Here is a 25,913-nt window from a genome sequence, read left to right as displayed (position 1 = left end):
GAGTTAGTTAAGAAAGCCCTCCAGGTCCTCGATTTCAAGAGGAGATAAATCAAAGGCACCCAGGGCGTTTAAGTCTGTAAAGGCATCATTAAAGGTAACCCCTTCCCAATCTCAGGCCGAAGTGCCTAAATTTAATGTTCCTGTGTTGGAACAAGATAAGTCTGTTTTTATTCCTATTGAGGAATCTGTTGTCGGGCCAACTGTTGAGCCAGTTGGTCTAAACACTGAAAATTTTGACAAGATTCCATCTCTTGTCCGTCAACCCGATCTTGTAGTTGCTGATGCTACATTGTCTCTTGAACCAGAACAAGGTACAAATCTTACCCTTGTTGCTGGTGATGCATCTAAAAAGGCTCTTTCTATGCTAGTCGAAGAGCCTCATGTTCCCAATCCTGTCCCAATAGAGTCAGTAGTGACTGGAAAGCTTGTTCAGTCAGAACCTACATCAGGAATCTTTGCCAAACCCCTTTCTGCTCATGAAATTATGCGAGCCACCAGATAGGCTACTGGAATCACGATTGGGGAACCAATGCCCACTCCAATCATGTTGAGGTTATTGGAAAAGGGAAGGATGTTGCAACCGATCCTAATGAGGAAGTTTCTAAAGCAACATGCATTGTCAACCTCATGATGGATCAGGCCAATATAATTGCTGCTGAAAAGATCGAGATCTTTGATACTTGGGTCTTAAACATAATGACTATTAAGTATGATGAGGTCATCAAGGGTAAAGGAATAAGCAGTCAATGGTTGAATCTAGTCAGCAATGAAAAGAGAGTCCTGAAATGGGCCAAGACATCATAAGTTTATGAAGCTCTTAAGAGAAAAGAGCTAGTTGAAGCAAATCTAAGAGGAAGAGCTCTCTTTCCGATTCTTCAAGACAGAAGAGCCAATTTCAATCCTCTTGATGAGAATGCCAAGGAAGAGGAGAAAGCTCTGAAAAGACTGGAAGAGATTATGCAAGATTACATTTCTATAGTTGTCAAGTACGTTCATTGAGCAAATTGCTCAAGGGCTAGTCCATTTGGAAGTTCCTCAGATGAAGATGAACTTATGGATCTGTCCGATAATCGTGATGTTGATGAAGATGAGAAAGTTGTTTCTCTTCTTATAGAATTAGGAAGTTTCTGTGGAACCCGTTCAAACCAACCCGATTATCGAAAAAGAAGAAGTTGTTAAGGAACCCGCCCAAGCTCTTATTAACCAGGAAGAGGAAGTGTTGGAGTCCCCTGTTCTCGAGGGAGAGGCATCTCCAAAGAAGGAGGCTGAAGTTAGTCAGCCTGATGAAGCTAGATCGGAGGGGGAACCCTCAAAAGACAAGGAATCAGAGAAGAGTTCCTCATCTGAGGGGAACAAGCCAAAAATGATGAATCTTCAGAAGGGCTTCCGTTGTCTCAATGTTTTATTCCAGGATCTCCCAACTCTCGACCGTTTCCTAATATGAATGCTGCGAATGTTCATGATGATATTATCAACCTTCCTAATCATTCAGGAGATTTATTCGATAAGACTCACAAGGTATGTGAAGAAATTTTGGAAGATGAAAAAGAAGAAAAGTCTGAAAGTGATTCGGAGAAGGATGAACCCGAGTAGTCCATGCAATTTTACACCCATATCAGTCCCATTCAGACCGCTCCAGCAGATTCTCAAGAGATTTCATCTAATGAAGGATCATCTGCTAATGGTACAAAGCTTATGAAGTCCATGACAACATTGATGGCAACTCTTTAGAAGAATATGGCTGTAATGGAATCCAATATGGTAAATATTATGAAGACTTAGAAAGCAAAAAAGAAGGAATTTGCCGATCTTCTTAAAACGTATAATGAGATGGAGCAGACACTGAAGAAGAACACGTTCGAGGTTCATATCGTCAACAAGTCATACACTAAGTTTGAAAAGAACTTCTTCAAACGGAAAATAGAGTTGCTTGACTTTGAAAGAGAAAATACCGTCGATCTCCATAATGAAGTTATGGATGAAATTAGCTTGATTCGAGATCAGATGGTTGAAATTCAAGGTAATATGAGCAGAGCTGATGCTGAGAGGTTAGAACAGGCTAATTCCTTTTCAAGGAAGATTCAGGCTGAAGAAGATGCTAAGGCTGCTGCCGAGAAAGAGAAGAATCTCATTACTCAAGGCGAGGACAATAGCGGCAGAAGAGTTGGTGGTGTTTCAACTAGGACCAGATCAAAGCGAAAGCCAACCGGTGATGATAGCGATAGGCCAATCAAAAGAGGCGGAGGTCGCAACGGTGATCGTGGTGGCCGAAGTGGTGAAAGTGGTCGTGGTGGCCGTTCTCTCCCTCAATTTCGAAACCTTCTAACTAGTGAATAACTCAGCTATGAAGGATCTCGCTACCCAATCGACCCACTCGTGAAAAGGGAAGAACAATAATCTCTTTTCTCTTAAACTATCTTTTGTTAGTTTATGAACTTGGTTCTTTAAATTTGGTTTCTGAATATTGGTTTCTGGAAAGTGTTTCTGTAAGATTGGTGAATGAGTTTGACTCTTTCTTTTATATGATGGATGTTCATTTTGTTAACTATGCAAAGTTTTAACATCATCATCAAAAAAAGAGGAAATTATTGGGTCAAATTATTTTGACTAAGTGTCAAAGTATTCTGACAAATGGAATTTTGACGATGAGTTTGTTTAAAAACTAATCTAAGCCATCTAATCGTTTTGGTGCAGGTGTATCGAAAACATGTTATATTAGACTAAGTCTGAATGAGGTTCATTAGACTGATTGTCCATTAGATGCATTTAGTTAGACATTTAGTCTAATAGATACGTAGTTAGACGTGTAGTCTAACAGACATAGTTAGACGTGCAGTCTAACAGATACGTAGTTAGACGAGCAGTTTAACAGATACGTAGTTAGGCGTGCAGTCTAACAGACGTAGTTAGACGTGTAGTCTAATAGATACGTAGTTAGACGTGCAGTTTAATAGACGTAGTTAAACGTGCAGTCTAACAGATACATAGTTAGACGAGCAATCTAACAGATACGTAGTTAGACGTGCAGTTTAATAGATATGTAGTTAGACGTGCAGTCTAACTGATACGTAGTTAGACGTGTAGTCTAATAAATGTAGTTAGACGTGCAGTCTAATAGACGTAGTTAAACGTGCAGTCTAACGGATACGTAGTTAGACGTGCAGTCTAACAGACGTAGTTAGACGTGTAGTCTAACAGATACATAGTTAGACGTGCAGTCTAACAGACGTAGTTATACGTGCAGTCTAACAGAGATGAAAGTTAGACGTGCAGTCTAACTACTTCAAATTAGTCTAAAGGGAGACGTAGTTAGACGTGAAGTCTAACGGATGAGAGTTAGACGTGTAGTCTAACTCCTTCAGATTAGTGTAAAGGAAACCGTAGTTAGACGTGTCGTCTAATCTCATTAGACCAAGTGGTCTAATGGATCCTGCTATTAGACATGGGCGTCTAATTTCATTAGACTTGTAAGTCTAAGTGAAAAACATCTAATGCCATGCTTAAGTAGTTGCTTGAAGCTAGCATCCGTCTACCCACGATCAACTAACTGTATGCTACTCCTGCTCCACTTTCTAGTGCAGATCAGTACGACAGCCAGTTGCAACCAATTAACTAATGCCACGTAAGCAAATATTATTTCCACTACTTGTTTCTTGTAGGAATATCCTAGAAGAATATTTGGCGCACTACCAGATTGGTACAACTACGATTCTGGTGCTCAAAGTCTGCTGTACTTATGTACTATGGAGGTGTTCTAATGGAAGTTTGCCACGTGTCATTATAAAAGATTCGACCGTTGATACATGTTCTCTATTTAAAGATCCTCAAGGACAACGGACAAACTGCCAGAACTTTGAGTGAACAAGCTGGACACAGTTGCTGAACGCTGAGAAATACGCATACGAGAGATCTACTGAATTTACAATCTTAAGAACTACTTTCTTGCTTTACTGTGTGTACATCAAGAGAGAGTTAGAATCTAAGTATTGTCTAGCTGAGTGATATTCTTCAATATACTGTAAGTTGAACATAGTCTATTCTATTCAATAGTGATCTAGCCTTGCAACTGTATTTGATTCTAAAAAACGTATAGTGAATCCTTCTGGTGGTTGGAAGAAGGGGTGACGTAGGAGAGTTTTGCTCCAAACATCCATAAACAAACTGCTGTGTCATTTACATTCTGTCATCTTCTCATTATTTGGTTCTTAGCTTCAAACCTGAGCAAACGTTTGATTATTTGCTCGACTAGTTCTTCTAACACTTAGGACTGATGAATCAGATCCGGGGTGCGTTGCTAAACCTTCACTTGACCGAGAAAATCAAATTCTCCCCTATTGACGCATACAACCTAGGGGATGCATCCGATTGTTGTAGGTTCTTCACCCGACTAAGAGGACTTAGCCCTGAGTTAGTTTTTCCGTCACTTCCGACCAAAGAAAGGGTCACCTGAGGGCTACTACTACATGTTTCCATCCGACCGAGCGATGGAAACCCTAGGTTAAGTTTCTCGTGCACGTTAAACCTCTCTCTCTATATATATATTACTAACTTGGTTTCTCTTTAGTGATTCAAACTAAGATTATGTAAGTATTTGTCTAATAATATATATAATGAGGTGTGATAGGGGAAGAAAATTTGGGAGAGAGAATGGTCACTATATTACTAATTGGAAAAAAAATAAAGGGTGAGGAAATAGAAAAATTTTGTTATTTTTTCGGCCAATCAAATTGCGCCATATCATTACTTCTATTATCTCTACCAAATTCTCTCTCAATCGTTTCTCATATATAATATCCTCATATAATCTAGAGTATACCATCAGATTTCTACATAAAAAATCTCTTATATTTTATATCTTAATATATTTTTAAATATTTAATAAGTGAACATTATTTATATATTTAATTTTTTACACAATATAATGTAAGTCCATATAAAGATAAGTCTCCTTATATTTTTATCATATAACAACATTAACTTGATTGATACCGATAAAAATCTGTATAAACATAAATGTTCTTAATTAGATAACATAAATAATAACAATATATTCACGTAAATTTATAATCATATCAATTGATCAAAATAACGATTTTTCATCATAATCATAAGTTTCTCAAATCAAATTAATATTTAATATTTTGACATTAAATATTAACGTGTAAATGACACTATTTTGTAGTAATAAAATTTAATAATAAGTCATATCAAACCATATTGACTATCCAATTATATTTTACATTATATACCAAATAATTTGTACATATTTATTACAACATGTGTATAATATGTGTATAATGTAATTTGACCAATTATTTACCTTTCTTTTAGTCGATAAAATAATTGCATTAACTAGATACACATTACCTTTTTAATTTGTAAAATTAACAAGTTAATTTAGGCAAGATAGTCTATTTTGGCAAAGATGTTTTAATCAATCAATTTGATAAAGTAATAATGCGAAAATTAATTTAGATCAAAAGTGCATAAATTTAATATGGTAATATAATACAAGTATTTATCATTTAACTTATCACCCCAATATTTCTTAATTATCAATCATCCAGTATATACTTATAAACCAAAATATGCAATATATAATATCAAATTATTAATCATTCATTCAAATATAGTATATAAAAATCACACAGTAATTCATTAATTTTAATAATTAAAATATAATTATTTAGTTTAGTGGACAAATTGTCATTAACGCAATATCAGCGACAACGACCAAAGAACCGTTGTTAATAATTTTTTATTAGGGACGACAAAGTAAAGCTGTCCCTGATAATTATGATCAAAGACGACAAAGTAACGTCATCTCTAATACTATATATTGTCAGCAACGACATTATATTATCGTCGTCGCTTATAATAATTATCAGGGACGACAATACTTTGCCGTCCCTGATATTATATTATCAGAGACGACATTATGCTATCGTCGTCAATCATAATATATAGTATCAGGGACAACAAAGTAACGTCGTCCCTAATAATTATTATCAGCAACGACAAAGTAACACTGTCCTTAATATGATATAATATCAGCAACGAAAAAATAACGTCATCCTTCATAATAATTCAGGTTTTTTGGCCATATTTTTGGAACGTTTATCAACGACTACATATGTTATCACCGTCGCTGATAGTCTTTTAAATAATACTCTTTTTCTTCTTTCTTTCTTTCTTTCTTTCTTTCTTCTCTCTTGTCTTTCTTCTCTCTTTTTCTTTCATTTCGTTGTCGCTCCTCTCCCCCACACAAAGAAACATCATATTTGGTGAAAATAGAGAAATTAATTTTCTAGTTAATCGCTCTGTTTTTACCAAAAATGATGTTAACACTGTGTTATGGCTCACAATCCGTCGTTTAGCTCGTAGAGGAGGTGTAAAGAAAATCGACGACTTAATCTACGAAGAAACTCACAACATTTTGAAGATCTTTCTCAAGAATGTCATTTGCGATGCTATTACTTACACCGAGCACACCAAAAGGAAGACGGTAAATGTTATGGATGTTGTATATGCGCTCAAGAGGCATGGAAGAACTCTTTACGGATTTGAAGGTTAATTGTTTATCAAAATTTGTTGTTTAGATCTAGTTTTCTGGAATTTGTATATCGCCTCTTATTCTAGGGTTTATCGTCGTTGAGCTTTGGAATGATCTATTTGAATTAGATTTAGTTTAATCAAATGTTTTCAGAAATCTTTTAGTTTATTGATTTTTTTTTCTAAATCTAAAAAAGTTTTTTAAATGACTATAAAAGGATGGATTAGGAAGAGTTTCATAATTAAATTTGTGAATATTGAAATGTATTGATATAATAATTATTTGAATTTATTTTTTTTAATGTTTTTTTTCAGCAATGACGAATGGGGATCTACCGCTAAAATTTATTGTCTTTTAGGAACGACTTTTTTAGCGATGAATGACGACGGTTTTATTCGTCGTCTCTGATATTTATTAGCAACACCATTAAGGCTATTAACGACGGTTTCTGTCGTCGCTAATGATGCATTTTCTACTGGTATATATATATACTACAAAAAACTGTTCATTTGCAATAAGTGCCCCACAACTATCTTTGCATTAAAAATTGTCTTTAGCAATTAGTTCGAAACTTCGAAACTACATTTGCAAGTACCGCTAAACATTGCAAATACCTTATTGCAAATTTGTATTGGTGTTTTACATTAACTGTTTCAACATAATTTTCACTAAATCCAGATTTATTGTAGAAAATCCACTTTATCTGAAACTGTAACTAACCATAGTTAATATATATTTGCCATAAGATTTGCAATATATGTTTTATTAATAAATCTAATGTTTTGCAGTAGAAATTTAATAAAATGAATATATTTAACAATAAAAGTATATTCAACATAAACTGTAATAACGCATAAAATTATGAATTACAATATGTTTTGCAATAGCCAATATAACAAATATATGAAAATGAAGTAATAAAATTTGCATATTTCTATTAAAAGTATATTCAACAAATACTACAGTACCTACACTATTTATATTAAAGCGTACTTTCATCAAAAACTGTATTATCTTATAAAATTATATTACGCAATACTCTTTACAATAACACATTAAATTTCATACTGCAATAATCTTCGCAATATATATATATATATATATTTATAATTTTCCTAATCAATTACAAATATATCTGAAATTCTATTTGCATTATTTCGTTTGAAATTCTATTTATATTACCCAATTTATAATTATAGCATTATCATTTACATTATACTTATGTAATTGATCTGCAACTTTCTTTGTATTATCACAATTACAATTATATTATTGATAAAACTATAACTATTCATGCAATTACCTTATTCATAACTTTGCATTAATATTAACAATAACCTATACAACTTCATTTGCATTATTTGTAATGCATGATTTGCATAATTCTAAATAATATATTTTCAAATTTTGCATTAAATCTGCCTAATTTTTGCAACCTTTTGCGCATTATTTCAAAAACAAATATTTTAATTCAATTGAATTCAATGATTCCTATATAAAAATAATAACCAAAACAAGCTTATATTCATCAATTTGAAATGATTCATGTATCAATTCTTAGTAAACGAGTATAACTTCATTACAAATTTTCAAAATACATTTGCAAATTAAATTCATAAACTACTTATGTTTCATAAATATGACCAAAAATATTAACAAAAACTTGCCAAATTTTACACAAAATGGCATTTCCAAATAGCTCCTAATTATGCTTCAATCCATCCATCTCCATTTTTACAAATCTGTATAAATTCAATAAAATGAGCAATTAGATTTACTATGTAGTTTATATATTGAACAATATACATTTCTAATTTTCTTACAGCTTTTGAAGTCCAAGACCCATCACACCCATCATGGTGCATTCTCCAATAACATTTGACAACATTATATAACTCATATATTGGTCATAAAACTAAACACTTAGAAACATAAACATGAATTTAAATCACTTAACAACATTAAAAGAACTCATATATTGAACATAAAATCTAATTACTTTAAACTTACTAAATAAATTTCATAAAATACTAACTTATTAATTAGACAACATTAAAAAACTCTTATATTGAACATAAAACTAAATCATTTGAAAACTTACTAAATAAAGTTCATACAACACTAACCTATTAATTAAACAATATTAAACATGAAACTAAATCACTTGACAACATTAAAAAACTCATATATTTAACATAAAACTAAATCACTTGAAAACTTACTAAATAAATTTCATAAAACACCAACCTACAATTCAACCTTCTTAAATCTACCTATTAATTGTTCAAACCTATAATTCAACATACTTAAGTCTTTATTATTATAATTATCATTAATAACATTATGATAATAGCATATGAATTGCATTTGAATATGAAGCATATTACCAAATTAAATATTGAATCACTAACCTTCTTCATTACCGTCCTGAGTGGGAGTGTTTGGGATCGTTTATTTCCCTAAATTAGTCCATAATTCTAGGAAAGTGTCAAAAATTTCATTTAAACACTACACTTGAGTTTGAAGAACAATTTTATCCTGAACTAGTTCAACTTGGTTGGACTCTAATAATTTAGTGCTCTCTTGATGTTCTACATACTCCGCCTTACATCTCTCAACTTCTTCTTTTGGTAGTGCATTCTCTTTCCCTTTATTAGAATTTTGAATTTGTAAAGCACTAACGGGTTCTTTAAGTGTATTTAACACCTAAGAAAATTGTGTTCTAGATTGTCCATTTTCGAATACCTGTTTTCGGCCCATATAACCTATTTAAAACACACGCTCTCTCTTAGTACTCCCTACTGCCTCCATCCACAACTCCATTTTAGATTTCTGTTCATTTAAATCCAAAGATTCATGAGTTTGATGGAATTGAGTAAAAGAATGTTGCATAATAAAATATAGTTAGTTGTGTATAAAAAATAAAGCTCAAATTTTTAATGAACATAAAACATTAATATTACCACAACTTCTGCTGCCATGTTTCCACTCCATGTATCATCCTTCTTTTTATGTGTCTTCTCAAATGTTTCAAGAAGGGAATGATGTCTTCCAAGTTCCTTTGTCTATTATAAATTATAAATTTAGGTATTAGTAATATAAAATTTAATCAATTAAATATAACTAAAATAAATAAATTACTTAATTACCAATCTTCTATGATGTTCTATAACGAGATTGACCCCCCACAATATGTAGCACCACCGCTTTCTAAGTATTTCTTTCAATTTCCTTTGATCTTGGTGCATTTCTCATAATACTTTAGCTCATTAAATTTGGTTTTTATTTCGTTCTAGTCTTCTAGGGTAACGTGTGAGGGTTTTTTCAAAGAGGATTTTTCCCTAGTCACAAAGTTTCTTATCTTGGAACTACCCTTCTTCTTAAAAAGTTTATTCACACCCCCCTCCTTAATAGGATCCCACTCAAATGTCTCCTACAACCAGTTATATAAATTTGTTAAAAACTTAGAACAAAACATACTATGAATTATTCCCACCAAACGTTCTTAATGTCTTTAGGAACTTGATTATAGTTCAAGTATGCCCCTCTCCAATAACTCATGATTATCCTATGTATGTCTTTCAAAATATCCGGATAGAAGTTGTAAAAACATACAAGGGTTAAAAATGAAATCATTATATATATCTAAAGTAAATATACACATAACATAAATGAATAAACTTACTTCTCTCCAACAATTACTATGTAGGTCTTTGACGATTTGGAAAGATCGTCTAGGTCTACATCCTCCCTTGAATCTTCTTCATCCTCATCTTCCGTTGGCTAAGTTGGGTATGTATTGTCGAGGATGAGGGCACGATTAACCACGATATTTGTTGTGTCAATGTGAGTTTTTATTCCTTTAGAAAGGATAAGTTGAAGACTTTGCTGAACTGAAGTTGAAGGCGCTTTGGTTGGAGTAATCTTCTTTATTTTGGTTGGATTTTTAATTTATAGGTTTTTGAGATGAATTAAGTAGTGCTTGTTTCGGGGGGTACAGGTCGTTTGGGGGGGTACTAGTTGTTTGGGGGGTATGGGTTGTTTGGGGGATACTTTTTTTTGGAAGACGGTTTTTTAAGTGTAGTTGGGGGTGGTTGTTTTGGGGTTGTTTGTCTTGAAGAGGGTTTTTTTTCTTTTCGGGATATTACCATTTTGATATGTTTAGAAGATGAAGTTTTCGTCTTTGGAACCTCTTTATCCTTTTTTGTTCTTCTATTGACAATCTTATAGTCACGTACATCCTACAACCAGTAACAAACTTTGTAAAGACAAAAATAACTCTATAAATTAAATTATAAGCTTCATTCCCCACATTGGTTGGTAACTTAATGTCATGTCATATATCATTGACTCATACGCATTTGATATTTCTTTTTTTTAGAACGCTGGGTTCCGCTGCTCCTATGGAGTGCGACTAATCCCCCTAGGTTAAGCACATAACCCGCAAACACACTTAACCATTTAACTAGGCGTAGAACTTGCCGCCAGACGGGCTTGAAATCAAGACCTCAAGAAGGCCTGAGATATCCACCACTTGTTGCCTCTAGGCTAGAAGAGAGGATGCATTTGATCTTGCATTGTAACCTACTAAACATTGTTTATATTGATAGTTGTATACCTTTGAGTTTTCAATTGGTTCCCCATGAGCATACCACATATAATAATTTTTTATAAATACATTTCTTAGTAAATAATTATGGCATAATTCAGACGTAATGAACTTTTGAATACAACATTTTTGGCAAGGGCACCTGATTTTTTTGACCATCCATATAAGAATGTTGAGTTGTGACAAATAAAATGAACTCTTCTAAACCTTTTAGAAATAAGTCAATACATTCAGGTTTATTATTGTATATCCAAACCCGATTCTCCCTCATTTTGTAACCTACAATATATATATATATATATATATATATATATATATATATATAAAAAAAAATCAAATATAAGATTAATATGCATTTAGCCAAATATATTAATTAGGTTGTATATAAAATCATGTATAAGAATAATATGTGATATATATAATCAAAGAAAAAATAAGAATAATATGTTAAATATATAAAATGTATTCAAGATCTTGATCTTTGTTCATCAAATGTTGAAGATTTTCTAAAAATGTGATACAACATGAAGACATACATGAAAATAAGAATATTATCTACTTTATATATATATATGATGAAGATGTAAAATAGAGACATATATTTACTTTGATGTTAAATGAAATATATTGAAGAACTTGATGTTCTTGATCAAAGAATGAAGATAGAAGATAGAGATAGAGATATATATTGTAGTGTGTAAATTATAGAAGATGAAGTAAATAAAGTAAGTACACAAGTACATAGGTAGTTGGTGGTAGTTAGAAATATTAAATACTTTGTTAACACTAAAATTGTTACTATTTTAATTTGTTTTAACGTGAAATATATATCCACAATAGGTTTTGCAATATTATATATTATCGACATTATAAAGATTACTGCACTCTAAAATAGGAGATTTCTACCCGAGAGTTGAAAACTATTTACTAAAAATGTCATTTGATTTGCACTAGTCTTTGCAATAATATGTATTATCAATATTATAAATATTAAAGTAATTCGGCGTTGAACATGGTTTAGTGCAAAGGTTACTACACTCATAAACAGGGGATTTCTATCCGAAAGTTGAAAAATATTTAATGAATATGCCATTCGATTTGCACTAGTCTTCGCAATAACATATATTATCGATATTGTAAATATTAAAGTAATTCGGCGTTGAACAAAGTTTAGTACAAATTTTACTACACTCTTAAATAAGGGATTTCTACCTAGGAGTTGAAAAATATTTACTAAAAAATTCATTCTATTTGAACAAGTCTTCTCAATAATATGTATTATCGATATTGTAAATATTAAAGCAATTCAACGTTGAACACGATTTAGTAAAAAATTTACTGCACTCTCAAATAAGGGATTTCTACCCGAGAGTTAAAAAATATATACTATATATGTCATTCAATTTACATTAGTCTTCGCAATAATACGTATTATAGATATTGTAAACTTTAAAGAAATTTGACGTTGAACACAGTTTAGTACAAAGTTTAATGCACTCTCATATAGGACAAGATTTCTTAAATAATTACAACATATTGTTATTGCAAAATAACAACAATGAGGCGATGAACGTGGATTAATACAAATGTTATTGCAGATTCATACTATAGTCGAGAGTTGAAAGATTTTCATTGAACTAGACATTGATCAACAATATTTTTCGCAATAATTTCTATGGAAAATATGCGTAAAAATTGTGCAAATGTTATAAAAATGAATGTAAAATTTAATTTTTTTAAAGACTGAACTATATGAATAAACTATAACCATAAACTTTTCAAATATTATGTAAACAAAAAATATAAAAATCATAACCATAACATGTTAAGCATAAATAATCATATAACCAAAATTATAAATATTAATAAGCATTAAAAAAAACCAACAACCAAACCAGTGTTCAATAACCAAATATATAATTCAGTATTATAAACAAAAAAAAACATTCATAACCAAAACTACCAAACCATTTTCAAAAACTTCATACAAATCATTCAAAACAAATAAAAGTTTATAAATTATATTTTCTTACTTTTGTTGCCTTCCAAGTTGCTGTCCATCTTCTTTACATACATAGCACCCAACACATATTCAATCAAGTTATTTTCTACCAACAAAACTTCTTTGATCTAATGAATATAAACAACAAAATATATATCAAAGCTCGAAAAAGGTAAAATTTTAATAAAAATCACAGGATCTACAAAATATGAACTACCTTCTCGGTCGTGTCATTAACAACCTTGATAGTTGTATTATTTATTTTGTGTATATCAACAAGAACATTATATATATAATCATTTGTAGACTTCATATTAGTTTCTAAGCTCGTTATTCTTAATTTAGAAGCTGCAAGTTCCGCCTTGACAGTTTGGAGCTCAGTAGATGCTATTTTCGGTGTTGTTTTGTTCTCATAGTTAGAGTTCAAGTCGTATCAAGGAGTGCATGAGCTTGGCGTCCTTGAAAGCAGTTGTTTGCAAGTAGATCGTGTTAAAACCATGATGAAATGATGAAAAGAAAGAGTTTATATAGATAGAAATGGGTTAAAGAAATTTTTTGATGAAGAAATGAAATATGTTAAAGAAATTGGAAGATCTTTTGAAATGATGAAAATATGAAATGATGAAGAGAGTTTAAAGATGACGTGTGGAATAGGAAAAGACGTTTATGGTTGGCCAAATTGATGGTGAAATATGAACAAAGGAAACTTAATTTAATAAGACTCGCAAATACTTTTACATTGAATATTTATTAGTATTTTAAAAATTATGTTTTATGTAAAAATTTATATAGTTTAATGCATATTATAATGCTAAGAGATTATTTATAATTATTAATGCGAAACATAATGCTAATAGATTAGTAATAAATGATTTCAAAATTATTAAATATGATATATTGTAAAACTTTTTGCGAAAAGATTATATATAATTTTTATTGCGAAACGTATTGTTAGTATATTACAAATATGTCAAACGAAATTTTCAAAACTAATAAATATAAATGCAACGTAGTTTGCAATAATAATATTTCATACAATTGTAGAATTGGTTGAGAATAGATTATATATAATAATTAATACATATTTTAATGTTATTATATTACGAATATTTCGAAAAATATTTACAAAATTATTATATAAAATTTTAAATGGTTTGCAGTAATAATTTATATTAGAATTGCAGTACCAGTTATGAATATATTATTTATTTGTGTTAATGCAATGTTTATTATAAATTTGCTTATCAATATTATCACAGTTACTTGAGATTTTAATTTGCAATAATGACACCCTTATTTATATAATATTTGGTACAATAGTTAATGAAAATATATTTGACATGAATATATGTTTGTGATATTATCGGTATTATTCTGTGTCAACTTAATTACTAGTTTAGTTGCAAAGATATATTAATATAAATTTAGAAAAAAATATTAAAATTTTCTATTTCTACTAATATATTTTGTATTAAAAATTTTCCAGATTATATTTTCTATAAACATACGTTTTGATTGAAAATATAATTAAAAATTTTGCAATATTTCAAATTTTTATTACAATATGAATTGATGTTCTTCAAAACTTGCATTAAAAAAAGAAATGTTGCAACTATATGTTGCGATTTGAAAAAAAAATTTACAGTGATTATATGATAGTTCAAATAATGTCTTAAATTGAGTGGATGTCATGTAAGGCTGCAAATGAGTTAAGTTACTCGTGAACCACTCGCGAGCCGCTCGGTCAAAGCTCGGCTTGAGCTTAACTTTGACCAAGCTCGAGCCGGCTCTTTTAATATTCTAGTCAAATTCGAGCTCATATAATGTTTGCTCGATGACTTGTCGAGTTTTTTCGAACCTCATAGTATATAATATATATATTTTTTATTTCATATTAAAACTCAAAATTCAAATAATATATTTTCCCCTCTCTTTATCTTCAAAACTCATATGATGGCCCATAATCCATAAAGTAAAATACTAATTCTTAACATATTTACGCGACTCTTCATCTAACATAATCTTCTTCATCTAATCTAATCTCCGTGCCTCTTCTTTAATTCTTTAATTCTTCCTTCATTTTCTCTTCTATTTTCAATTCTTTCATTCTTCCTTCATTTTCTCTTCCATCTTCACTATTTCTTTCACTCTTCATATTTTTTTCCATTTATTCTACACCATTTCTTTAACTCTTAATCTCTTCTTCTTTAGTCTTCACAATTTTTTCACTCTTTATCTATTAATTTTCTTCTTTTTTTGTCTTGACATTGATCTCATTCAGAATTATTTTTACTTTTATAATAATTACTGTTTTTGCTTTTTATTTAACCTTGATTTCTTTTTACCTTAAGGAAATCTAACAACAAAGAAAGGAAAAAAATATTTTATTGGTTAACTCATTGGTAAGGTAAGTATTGTTCACCCTTTTTTCATGTGTTAAAAAAATCATGCTTATATGTCTTTTTTTTCATGTATTAGGAAAACTTATGCTTCTATTATTCTCTATATATGTTGGATGAATATATAGAATAATACTAATTTATGATTAAAAATGACGAAAAGAGATAAAAAAAAAACTAAAAGAGATAAAAAAAAATGTTTAATATATTATATATAATAAAAGTTTATTATATATAATATTGAAAGAGTTACAAAAATGTTAATATATTTTATATAATAAAAGTATAATATACCTATAATATTTAAAGAGAAAAAAAGTTAGTATATTTATTAGATATAATATGGAGAGAGAATAAAAGGATATATATATATATATATATATTATATATAATATGTGCTGAGAAAAAAATAATTTTAAGATTAATAATATGTATTATAATATATAGAAAAAAATTAATGCTATAAATTAGACTCTTCTTATAATGTTAGAATCTTGTTACACTTGCACCCAAATAATTTAAATATATATAATAATATCTAAAAGAAATTATATCGAGTTAATAAATTGAAAATATTATTTCTTAATTAACTTATATCTACGAATACAGTGTAAACTCTGCTTTGTGGGAGAAATTTGATGAAATGGCCCTAATAATAGCATTCATTCCAAAAAAAGGCCCGCGCCTGATAATATTTGCAAAATTGGCCTTTTTGCCCTGCGAAATGTCTGTCTTGCCCCTGTGACTGCACTTACGCGAATTACACTTACGCGAATTACATTTACGCGGATTACACTTACGCGAATTACACTTACGCAGATTACACTTACGCGAATTACACTTACGCGAAATATGTAATATGCGTACATTAAAAGACGCATATTACATATACGCGCATTATGTAATATGCGTCTTTCATACTATATAAAGCGCCTAATTTTGACCCTCATTTTAAATCTCTAATTTTTAGGGTTCCGACTCTCTCTCAAACCCTATCCCCTCCGATCCCGCTGCTCATAAGGTAAGACATTCATATGTATTCTAGGTTTTGAATATTATCCAAGTGATATTATGTTGGATGCAGGATCTAGGGATTTAAGGAAATCTTACAAGTTTATCTATGTAAAGATGATGACAATTAATAACACATGGGTTTGTACTTCATTGATATATGGAAGCAGAATTTAAACGTTTCGACGGATATGGAAATTGAAGAGGAGAATCCGACAGAGTTTAACACTCTCAACATCGGTAGAGGAAACTTGCGGACTGGTAAAAAGGAAACGTTTTGTTTTGATGATTTTGAATCTGAAATAGAGAAATGAGTAAATCAGGTATCTATTTGAATTCAATTAGGGTTTCAAAGGAGTAATTCATATCATTCCTTTTATTACTACTTGATTTTTATAGGTAAAGGAAGATTGAAAGATTTGCAGATGCAAAAGGATAATCGTTATTGTGCAGATTGTGGCTCTCCACACCCAAAGTGGACGTATGTTTCTTACTTAGTATTCGGTATTTTAAAAATGTTGATAGAGTTGTGATAAGAATTAAGAGGGTTGGTTGTTTCTACTTTCAGGTCAGTTAATATTGGGGTTTTCATATGCTTAAAATGTTGTGGAGTGCACAGAAGCCTTGGAGCACATATCTCAAAGGTGATATGAGTGATGGTTCTCAATGATTGATAGATGAATTGGATAAAAAAAATGGTATGTTATAACTCATAAGTGATTTAAACAACAAGAACAGGTGTTATCGGTGACATTAGACGAATGGACAGAGGATGAAATTGAGGCGATGATTGATGTTGGAGGAAATGCTTCTACTAATTCTATTTACCAGACTTATATTCCAGACAGTTTCTCGAAATCTAGGCTAGATTCTAGCCACGAGGACCGTTCTAAATTTATCAAGCCAGTTTTATGATCGATCAATCAGTGCAACTAAACTATCTTTGGTTAATATATTGATCAAATTATTTAAATCCCACCCACCCTTTATTTGGTTTGTTTCTATTGTAGGTCTAAGTATGAGCTGCAAGAATTTGTGAAGCCTAGCTTACGTATTTCTTCAAATTCCAAAAAGAAGTCAAGCAACAATTTGCAGTCTAGTTCATCTCATTTTGTAGTCATTCTCTATCCAAAGATCTACATCTTTTTTGTGTGGTTAATTCTGTTCATACTAAATAAATAATTATGAATTCCTGATGGATGGCTGACTGACAGGAATGAATGGTGGAATTTATAGGAATGCTCAAGATAAAAGTGGTTAAGGCACAAATTTTGTTGTTAGAGATATGTTGTCGAGTGATCCTTATGTTGTTTTTACTCTCGGGCAGTAGGTGAGTGAGTTGAGTCCAGTCCCGATTTTTGTATATTTTGAAAATGTTAATATGATCAACTTTATATAGAAAGCGCAAACAATTATTATGAAGAGTAATCTTAATCCTATATGGAATGAGGAGCTGATGCTTTGAGTGCCCCAGAATTATGGGTCGGTGAAATTGGTAAAAAAAGAATATTGCTTTTTGTTTTTAACAATTTTCGAAGATAAATGAAATTATTCATGCATGCAGAAAGTGTATGACTATGATACATTTTCTACTGATGATATAATGGGTGAGGCAGATATTGATATACAATGGATGATAAGTTCTGCAATGGTATATGGGGATGCTGCAATGTTTGGAAACATGCAAATTGGGAAATGGATAAAGGCGAATGATAATTCCCTCATAGAAGACAACACTGTGAATATATTCGATGGAAGGGTGAAGAAGGAAGTGAGTCTTAAGCTACAGAATGTGGAATCGGGAGAGATTGATCTAGAACTAAAATGGATTCCTCTTGAGCAATAATCATCTTAGTTAATCTTAAATATAACTAACTCTCTTACTTGTAATCAATAATAATAAGTTTTTTCCCAATAAAAAATAATAAGCTCTCAATTCTCATTGAAGCCATTTTGTATAGAGAATTCTAGTTTTGTAAATCATTTACAGTTTTTTTCAGATCCTAAAATTCTTCACCTGTTTCTCCATCAAGCTTTTTCTCTTGATGAAGCCAAATTTTCTTATTTTGTAACACATTATTTTACCTAAATTTATATATAGAGTTTCATGGGAATAGATGTGACTGACTTATACAAATTACTTTCTATATTTGTTACAAATTCTATTACAGTCTGAGATTCTAAATTTTGGGTTGGGTTTGTCTTTTGTTATGTATGGTGTCATGTTTAATCGGACTAAGTTTGCTGTCATAAAGTTTTATTTTTTGTATGAATACAATTAGTCATGGATGAATCGTTCTCAATTGTGTCAATAATACTGCCTAAAGTGTCCGAATAATTTGACAAAACAATACCCAACCATGTTTAAACCGTCATCTGAAAATGATGAATTAATCTTTGATGAACTTAAATAGTAAGCTAAGAATGATGAAGTTATGATTACTTTGATCTTTGATGAACAAAAGGGCCAACAAGAGGACATGTGTTTACTATTTCATCTCTCATTGATGAAATAAAACAATTACATTTCTGTTGGAACTTCTACAATGTAAATTTAGTTATATTGTCTAAATATTATCTTTTAACTTTATATATCCAATTCATAATGAATGAAAATCATTTAAGTAGTTTTTTAATGTTAAAACTAAATATGAAATGAAAGAAAAACAAATCAGATAATAACAAAACAGTTGAAGGAAAAGGAAAAAACTCATTCCAACATTTAATAGTTTTAATTTTAAATAAGAAGAAGAATAAGTTCTTCCTTCTTTTTTGACCAAGTTTTGGTGGGTAAATAAGGATGAGTTCTATTATTTATTCTTAACCTAACAAGAACCAGGCTAAACAGTAGACAAAATGAGCAAAATAACATAGAAGTCAAAACTCTTCTTTCTCGAAGATGGCCTGTTTTGGCTTTGTGGTTTTAGTTGTCAACCACCTCAATTAGGGTAGTTTCATAGTCACTAGGTGCCTCAAATCCATGGAGATTGATCACTGTGGCAGCCACATTTGCAAGTCCTCCAGTTGGAACATCCTTCCTGTACTTCATACCAACCGTCAAACCTGGCCATCCAATTGCAATAGGCACCTGTATAAATGCAACCAAACCCACATATGTATTTTAAGTATATTGTTATTTACTGGAAATTGTTAATATTGAAACCCAGTTGACGCAAACCTGCATCTTAAACAATATCATCAAAATCTGAAGAACCCATATTTCAAAATTGACAATTTCATTTGAAAATCTAAATTATAGAGTATTTATATGAGAACCCTAAATTTAGGGTTCGTGGTCGGAGAATATTTACCAATGCGAGAAATATCAAATGCGAGAGATACATTTCTCGTAATTGAGCCTGCTGTCATTGTTATACAACGCAAGCCCTAGTGCCGAAAGATGACTATTCCATTGTCATCTTGATCAAAGTAGGAAGCATGTTGCTGGAGGACACGCATGCCATATTGAGGGTGCCATATTGTTCCTTGTGGATGGTACATATCAGGAGCAGTCGACCCTCTAACCAAGTCTGCATATTTGATGAAAAAAGACTCAATCTCAAAGATCTAATAATTTGAAAGAACAAGATTTATCTAGAGAATACATACAAGGCTTTGGAAGTGTGGTGTCGAGGTCGGAGCGAACATTGCGTTCGACGGTGATGGGGGCAAGTGGAGCCTCCGATGATAAGGCGCTCTTGTCTTGAGTCGTCGTCATGTATGTGTGTTAATCTGATATCCAGAGATGAATGCATCGCGATAGCGTCCTCCATTGGAGATTGTTCTTTCGTAGTTTATTGTAGATTGATTCGAAACCCTAGCCGTTTTCCTATATTTTACAAATGTCTGAATCTCAATATATACTTAGATATACCAAATGCGAGAAATAGCAAATGCGAGAAATAGAAAATGCGAGAAATAACAAATGCGAGAAATACCAAATACAAGAAATACATTTCTCGTATTTGAGCAGTAAAACAGGCGCGCAAGGGTATTATAGACTTTTCACATGGCAAAAAAGCCCCTTTTGCCAACTTTATCAACAGTGGACCTTTTTTTGGAATTAGACCTCTCATGAGGGTCATTTCATCAAATTTCCCCTTTGTGGGGGTGATTGGCTTCAACATATAAATGGAATGAAAAAGAAGATTAAAGTAAATTTAAATTATTAAATTCTTATGTTATATATTGAATTTTATTACCTATTTAATTGATTTTTCACTTTTTCAGAAAGAGAAGACATATCAAAAATTTTTGTTGTCGGTATCTATCTCTTACAGTAAGTTAAATTGTAGTTATTTGTTTTAATATTTATTTTTTATATTAATTATTTTTAAGATTAAACATTTCATATTATGGAATGCAGGTAGTTGTACATGTGCTATGATTGAAGAACATGAGTTAAAAAAGATTAATATATTGAATGTTCAAATAATTTATAAAGTTTTGTTCTTTGTTCTTTGATTTTTGAATTTTATATTTTAAAATTTTGATTAGTAATGGTGATTTAATGTTTTGGATTATCATGTTTTAGAAGAATAGTTATGATTGTTTCATATTTTAATTTTAAAATATTATGTTTTAAATGTTTAATAGGTAATTTTATAAATAAATTTGGTTCGAGCTCGAGCTTGAGTTTGATAATTCAATTTTTGTTTATGCTTTCGAGTCGAGTCGAGTCGAGCTTGTAGGTAATGTAGTTGAGTCGAACTCGAGCTCAAATTTATAAGTTCGTTCGAGTTCGAGTTCGAGTCGATCTAATAAATATTTAATCGAGTCGAGCTTGAGCTCTAGCAAGCTTTAACTCAACTCAGCTCATTTGCAGCCTTAATGTCATGTGCGTTTGAATTATCTTCAAAAATATGAATAGTTAAATTATTATTAACTTTGTAGTGAGATTGATCTTTCTTTTTGGTTAAATTTATTCTTATCGACTTTGGCCGAATGAAATTAAGAATATATATAAAAGCGTAATCATATTTTTATTTTTATCAATTTAATAACATAAAACTACTCTAATATCACTTGTTATTTTTTTTAATTTACTATTTTTTCATCAACAAAATTGTAAATGCAATGTCCATTTCTATACAAATATAACACATATTACTAATTAATATATATATATATATATATATATATATATATATATTTATATATATGATGAGTGATAGGAAAAATTTGAGAGAGAGAATGAGGAGAGAATAATGTGTCACTATGTCACTGGTTTGGAAAAAATGATATAAGGTGAAGAAATAAAAGAGAGAAAAATTTTGTTATTTTTTGGCCAATTAGATTGTGCCACATCATTCTCTCTCCCAAATTTCATTTCCCAATCATTTATATATATATATATATATATATATATATATATATATATATTAAAATTAATTAAAAAATTTAAAGTTATTAGTTAAAAAAAAAAATTTAAGTGATTAGTGATGAAAAGGCCTTTAATTTTTTTTTTAGTTTTTGGTTAATCTTGATATTTTACTAAATAATAAAAGTGATTAAATGGATGAAATAATTATTGAAGTGAGGTTATAGATTTTGGATAAAAATCTTAAAAATCAACAAAACCTAAAGAGGAGGTCCCAAATTCCAAAAAAGACAACTCTAGCCTCAAACTTCCTTGCATGGTCCCAAACAGGCCCTGTACAGTACTTAATCGAACAAGCATAAACTATCTTTTCTTTACTTTTCATAACAAAGGGCCGTACCAACCTCATGAAGTTTCTTCACATATTTTATCTTATCCATGCATTTATGATCTATCATACACCTGATCATTATCAACACAATTATATCTATATAATCCCTTCACACTCCCTCATAATTTCATCATATCCCACACTCTAAATTCTCTCAAAAGCTTGTAATCTTCTAAACCTAAACTTCCCAATTTCCATCATCAATGGAGCAGGTCACAAGCATGGCAGCCGAAAGGCCAGTCGTAATATTCAGCAAAAGCACGTGTCCCATGTCATTCACGGTCGAGTCCTTGTTCCTCGAGTTTGGAGTCAATCCGGCCATCCATGACCTAGATCAGCTTCCCTCCGGTTGGGGCCATGAGATCGAAAATGCTCTCTCCCGCCTCGGATGCAATCCCTCCATCCCCGCTGTATTCATCGGAGGGAAGCTCGTGGGCGGAACAAACGAGGTCATGAGTCTCCACCTCAAACGGAGCCTAATTCCCATGCTAAAGCGTGTCGGCGCCCTATGGGTTTAATCGATCGGGCAGAGGTTCTATTTTGGGAATAAATCTATGGTGGAGATTAATATTACTCAAAGTGGATAATTAATCTATAAAAATAAACTTCCGATTAAATTATCTAAATTAATAATGGTTAAGGTAGCTCACTTTTTTTTCTTCTTTGACCTTGAGTCGTATTATGTAATTGTCGGATTATGAAGTTTTGGAAATAATATCAATGTTTTTCACCAACTCATAATTTTCCTTAGTGTGTCCATCAAACCTTTTACCATGATTAACTCGTAGAAGACTTTGTTCATGCTAGGAATGATGTTGCAGTGTCAAATGTAGATTGAAGGTACTAAAGATGAACTTTGTTCTTTGGACTACGAAGATATTGCTATAAAGTCATTTCTAATATTCACACTTATAATTTTACTTCTTTTAATATACTAGTGTGTATTTCATAGCAATTTATGTTTGATGAGAATATTGAGTAATCGTCAATACCAAGAATTTGTTATAACCCTTGATGCTAGCGTCAGTTTTTTTACTTGGCTACTCTATTCTAATTAATAGAGACATGCAACTTATAGTCTTTATATCCAGATCATTTAATTACAGAAAAAAAAAAAGAAGATATATTTAAAGACCATGCATGATGGCTGATGCACCGTCCTTTCATTATAAACAAAACAAACCAAATTTTGGGAGGTGAGCTTCTCAAGAATCGATTGTAGAGATATAGATTCCAAGTGAACAGTCTTTTAAAAGATGCATTCTATAGAGTCATAAAAAGAGACTAATCGACGTCGTATGCAGGGGCGGAGCCAGGATGAAAAATTACCTGGGGCTGACTCCAACTTGCATCTCAGATTTAATTTTCTATGTTCCGCTTTTTTTTTAATAAAATTTCCACGATTATTAGAAGATGGAAACTCGTCATGCCCTCTCAATGCACACGCTTGCAAAGTGAGCCACCGAGTGATTTCAATAGTTGTTGTAAGCCGTAATCTGTTATTTTGTTTTTCATCTAAAGACTGTGCATTTAGTATTTTGTCAATATGACAAGGATATTCATTAGATTATCAAGATATTCAACTGTCCTATTATGTGGTGAAATATTATATCCTATATGCATAACAAAAGAGCATTTATCCTCATCATTAACTCGCTTTCAATATTTGAATCCATCTATTGTAAATGTAGGTTTTTGGGGTTGCTTATGTTAAAACAAGAAACATGGGAAACAAAAAGCAGCATCTTTCAAAGGAGAGTATTCTAACCAAGTAAATTTCTTAAACCAATGACTTTGGAACCGTCGATTTTGATTTCCAAATTTGGTCGGCGGGTATTCATCCTTAATAGGTTGATATGACCCCATCTTGATATAAGCTCGTCTAATTTCATCCTTTTGATTAAAAAGATATTTCCATATCGGAATACGTAATGTTGGATCAAGTTTAAAAGAACTTACATCAACATCAATTCTAGGAGATTTGTTAAGTTCTTGAGTCGGGATATCAAATTCTTTATTTTAACTTGTTTATTAATATTAATTTATATTTTCTTATAAATTTTTGAAATAGTTTAAAATTAAGAAATATAAAATACTATTATTATTATTATAATTTTTATATCTTACTCTTATAAATAATTTGTATTATTAATTATATTGAAATAAATAAAAAATAATGTATGATTATTATATAAATATAATTTTAAAATAAATAATATTATTTACAAAATTTTATATATAAATAAAGGTGAGGCCAGGGTTTGATCACCTGACCTCATATTAACATTTCAATAACATAGCCAACTGAGCTAAGACTCACATGTCAAACAAATATATAAAAAAATTCTTTTAGGATTTTAATTTAGGTGGGGCTGGAGCCCACCCTAGCCCATGGGTGGCTCCGCCCCTGGTCGTATGTAAAGAGATGACACCTACTCACCGTACTCCAAAGAAGGGTTCATGAGGAACCGCTTGTCCAGAAGGGGGCACTATAGATTGTAGTAAACTTTGGTGATTTTTTTTAGTTTAGAGAAATCACAAGTAACAAAGATATTGACCGTTTGCTTACACCTCTCCTAAATCAAATTGTCAGCCACCTCTAATTTAGACTAGGAGATGTACCACAAGGTAAGAGAGACATGATGTTCTTAAAGATGTACAAGTTAATGAAGATGAGGTTGATGATGTTGAAGAAGCAAAAAGAAATAACAGGAGATGATGCTTGGTTAGACGATGAGGTTAATGTTTTACCCTTCAAATCACCTTTCAAACCTATGTTGTCTTTCACGCCAGTTAGGGATGTTAAACAGGAGACGATGCTTGGTTAAACTATTGCTTGTTTCTAAGAAACGGTGAGAATGTAGATGACTGAGAAAAGGTAAGAAGATTATCAAATTTAGTTTTATCTCGCAAAAAGAGGAAAATTGAAAATGCACAACAATGACATGTTCGATAGCATATCAAAAATTTCAAAATATGATCTAAGTTGGAGAGTGTTTTTTTTAAGAGCCTTGACTTTATGAATTAATTTTATTTTCATTAATTTATTTTTTATTTTAATTTTTTTGTTTTTTTGTTTTCTCCATAAAAAAGCATAATACTCTTGATACATATTATACAGAAAAACAAAAAAAAATTATCACTTCAAAAATTATTTAAAGATAAAAAGAGTTAATGAGAAGTAAAGTAAATTATTATTACAATTTTTTTGCTAACATCAAATAAAGAGGAATTGAAAATGGTCTCACTTTTTCAAAAGAATAATTAAAGATCTGAGAATATATGATTTCTAGAGGGGGTTATGTAGTTTGTTATGCATGAAAGATGTCAGGAAATCTTATCCACTATGTGTATAGTATTTTCATCACAATTGTGGTTTACCTTTTCCGTAATTAATTCGATTCGATCCTAATATATATAGAGAGAGAATAAGAGAATTATAGGAGGTCCCATATTCCAATTGGATGAAAATTACTGTATCAAACTTCTTTACAATTGAACACCATGCAGAACCAAACAGGCACGGCACATTACAAAAATCAAAATACAAACAAAAAGAATAACCTATTTATGTTATTTCTTTTTGCATGAAAATTTGAAATGAACCAAATAATTAGATTTCTTTTAT

General features: G+C 30.9%; 1 protein-coding gene and 1 pseudogene across 1 annotated transcript; both read left to right on the top strand.

Moving 5' to 3' along the window:
• The first annotated feature begins 10,224 nt into the window (after positions 1–10,224).
• LOC124942906 lies at positions 10,225–18,420 on the top strand (annotated as a pseudogene).
• Positions 18,421–22,412: 3,992 nt separating this feature from the next.
• Positions 22,413–22,906, top strand: LOC124942430 (monothiol glutaredoxin-S2-like). Its single transcript, XM_047482940.1, has one exon. The coding sequence runs from the start codon at positions 22,489–22,491 to the stop codon at positions 22,801–22,803; it is 315 nt and encodes a 104-aa protein (XP_047338896.1). The 5' UTR covers positions 22,413–22,488; the 3' UTR covers positions 22,804–22,906.
• The last annotated feature ends 3,007 nt before the right edge of the window (positions 22,907–25,913 follow it).

The sequence above is a fragment of the Impatiens glandulifera genome, chromosome 6, assembly GCF_907164915.1.
Source record: "Impatiens glandulifera chromosome 6, dImpGla2.1, whole genome shotgun sequence".
NCBI classification, from domain to species: domain Eukaryota; kingdom Viridiplantae; phylum Streptophyta; class Magnoliopsida; order Ericales; family Balsaminaceae; genus Impatiens; species Impatiens glandulifera.
Note: the sequence above shows the minus strand (reverse complement) of the source record. Positions and strands in the feature narration are given on the sequence as shown.

Coding starts and splice junctions, on each gene's coding strand:
- LOC124942430 (XM_047482940.1), top strand. CDS start 22,489: ATGGAGCAGGTCACAAGCATGGCAGCCGAAAGGCCAGTCGTAATATTC.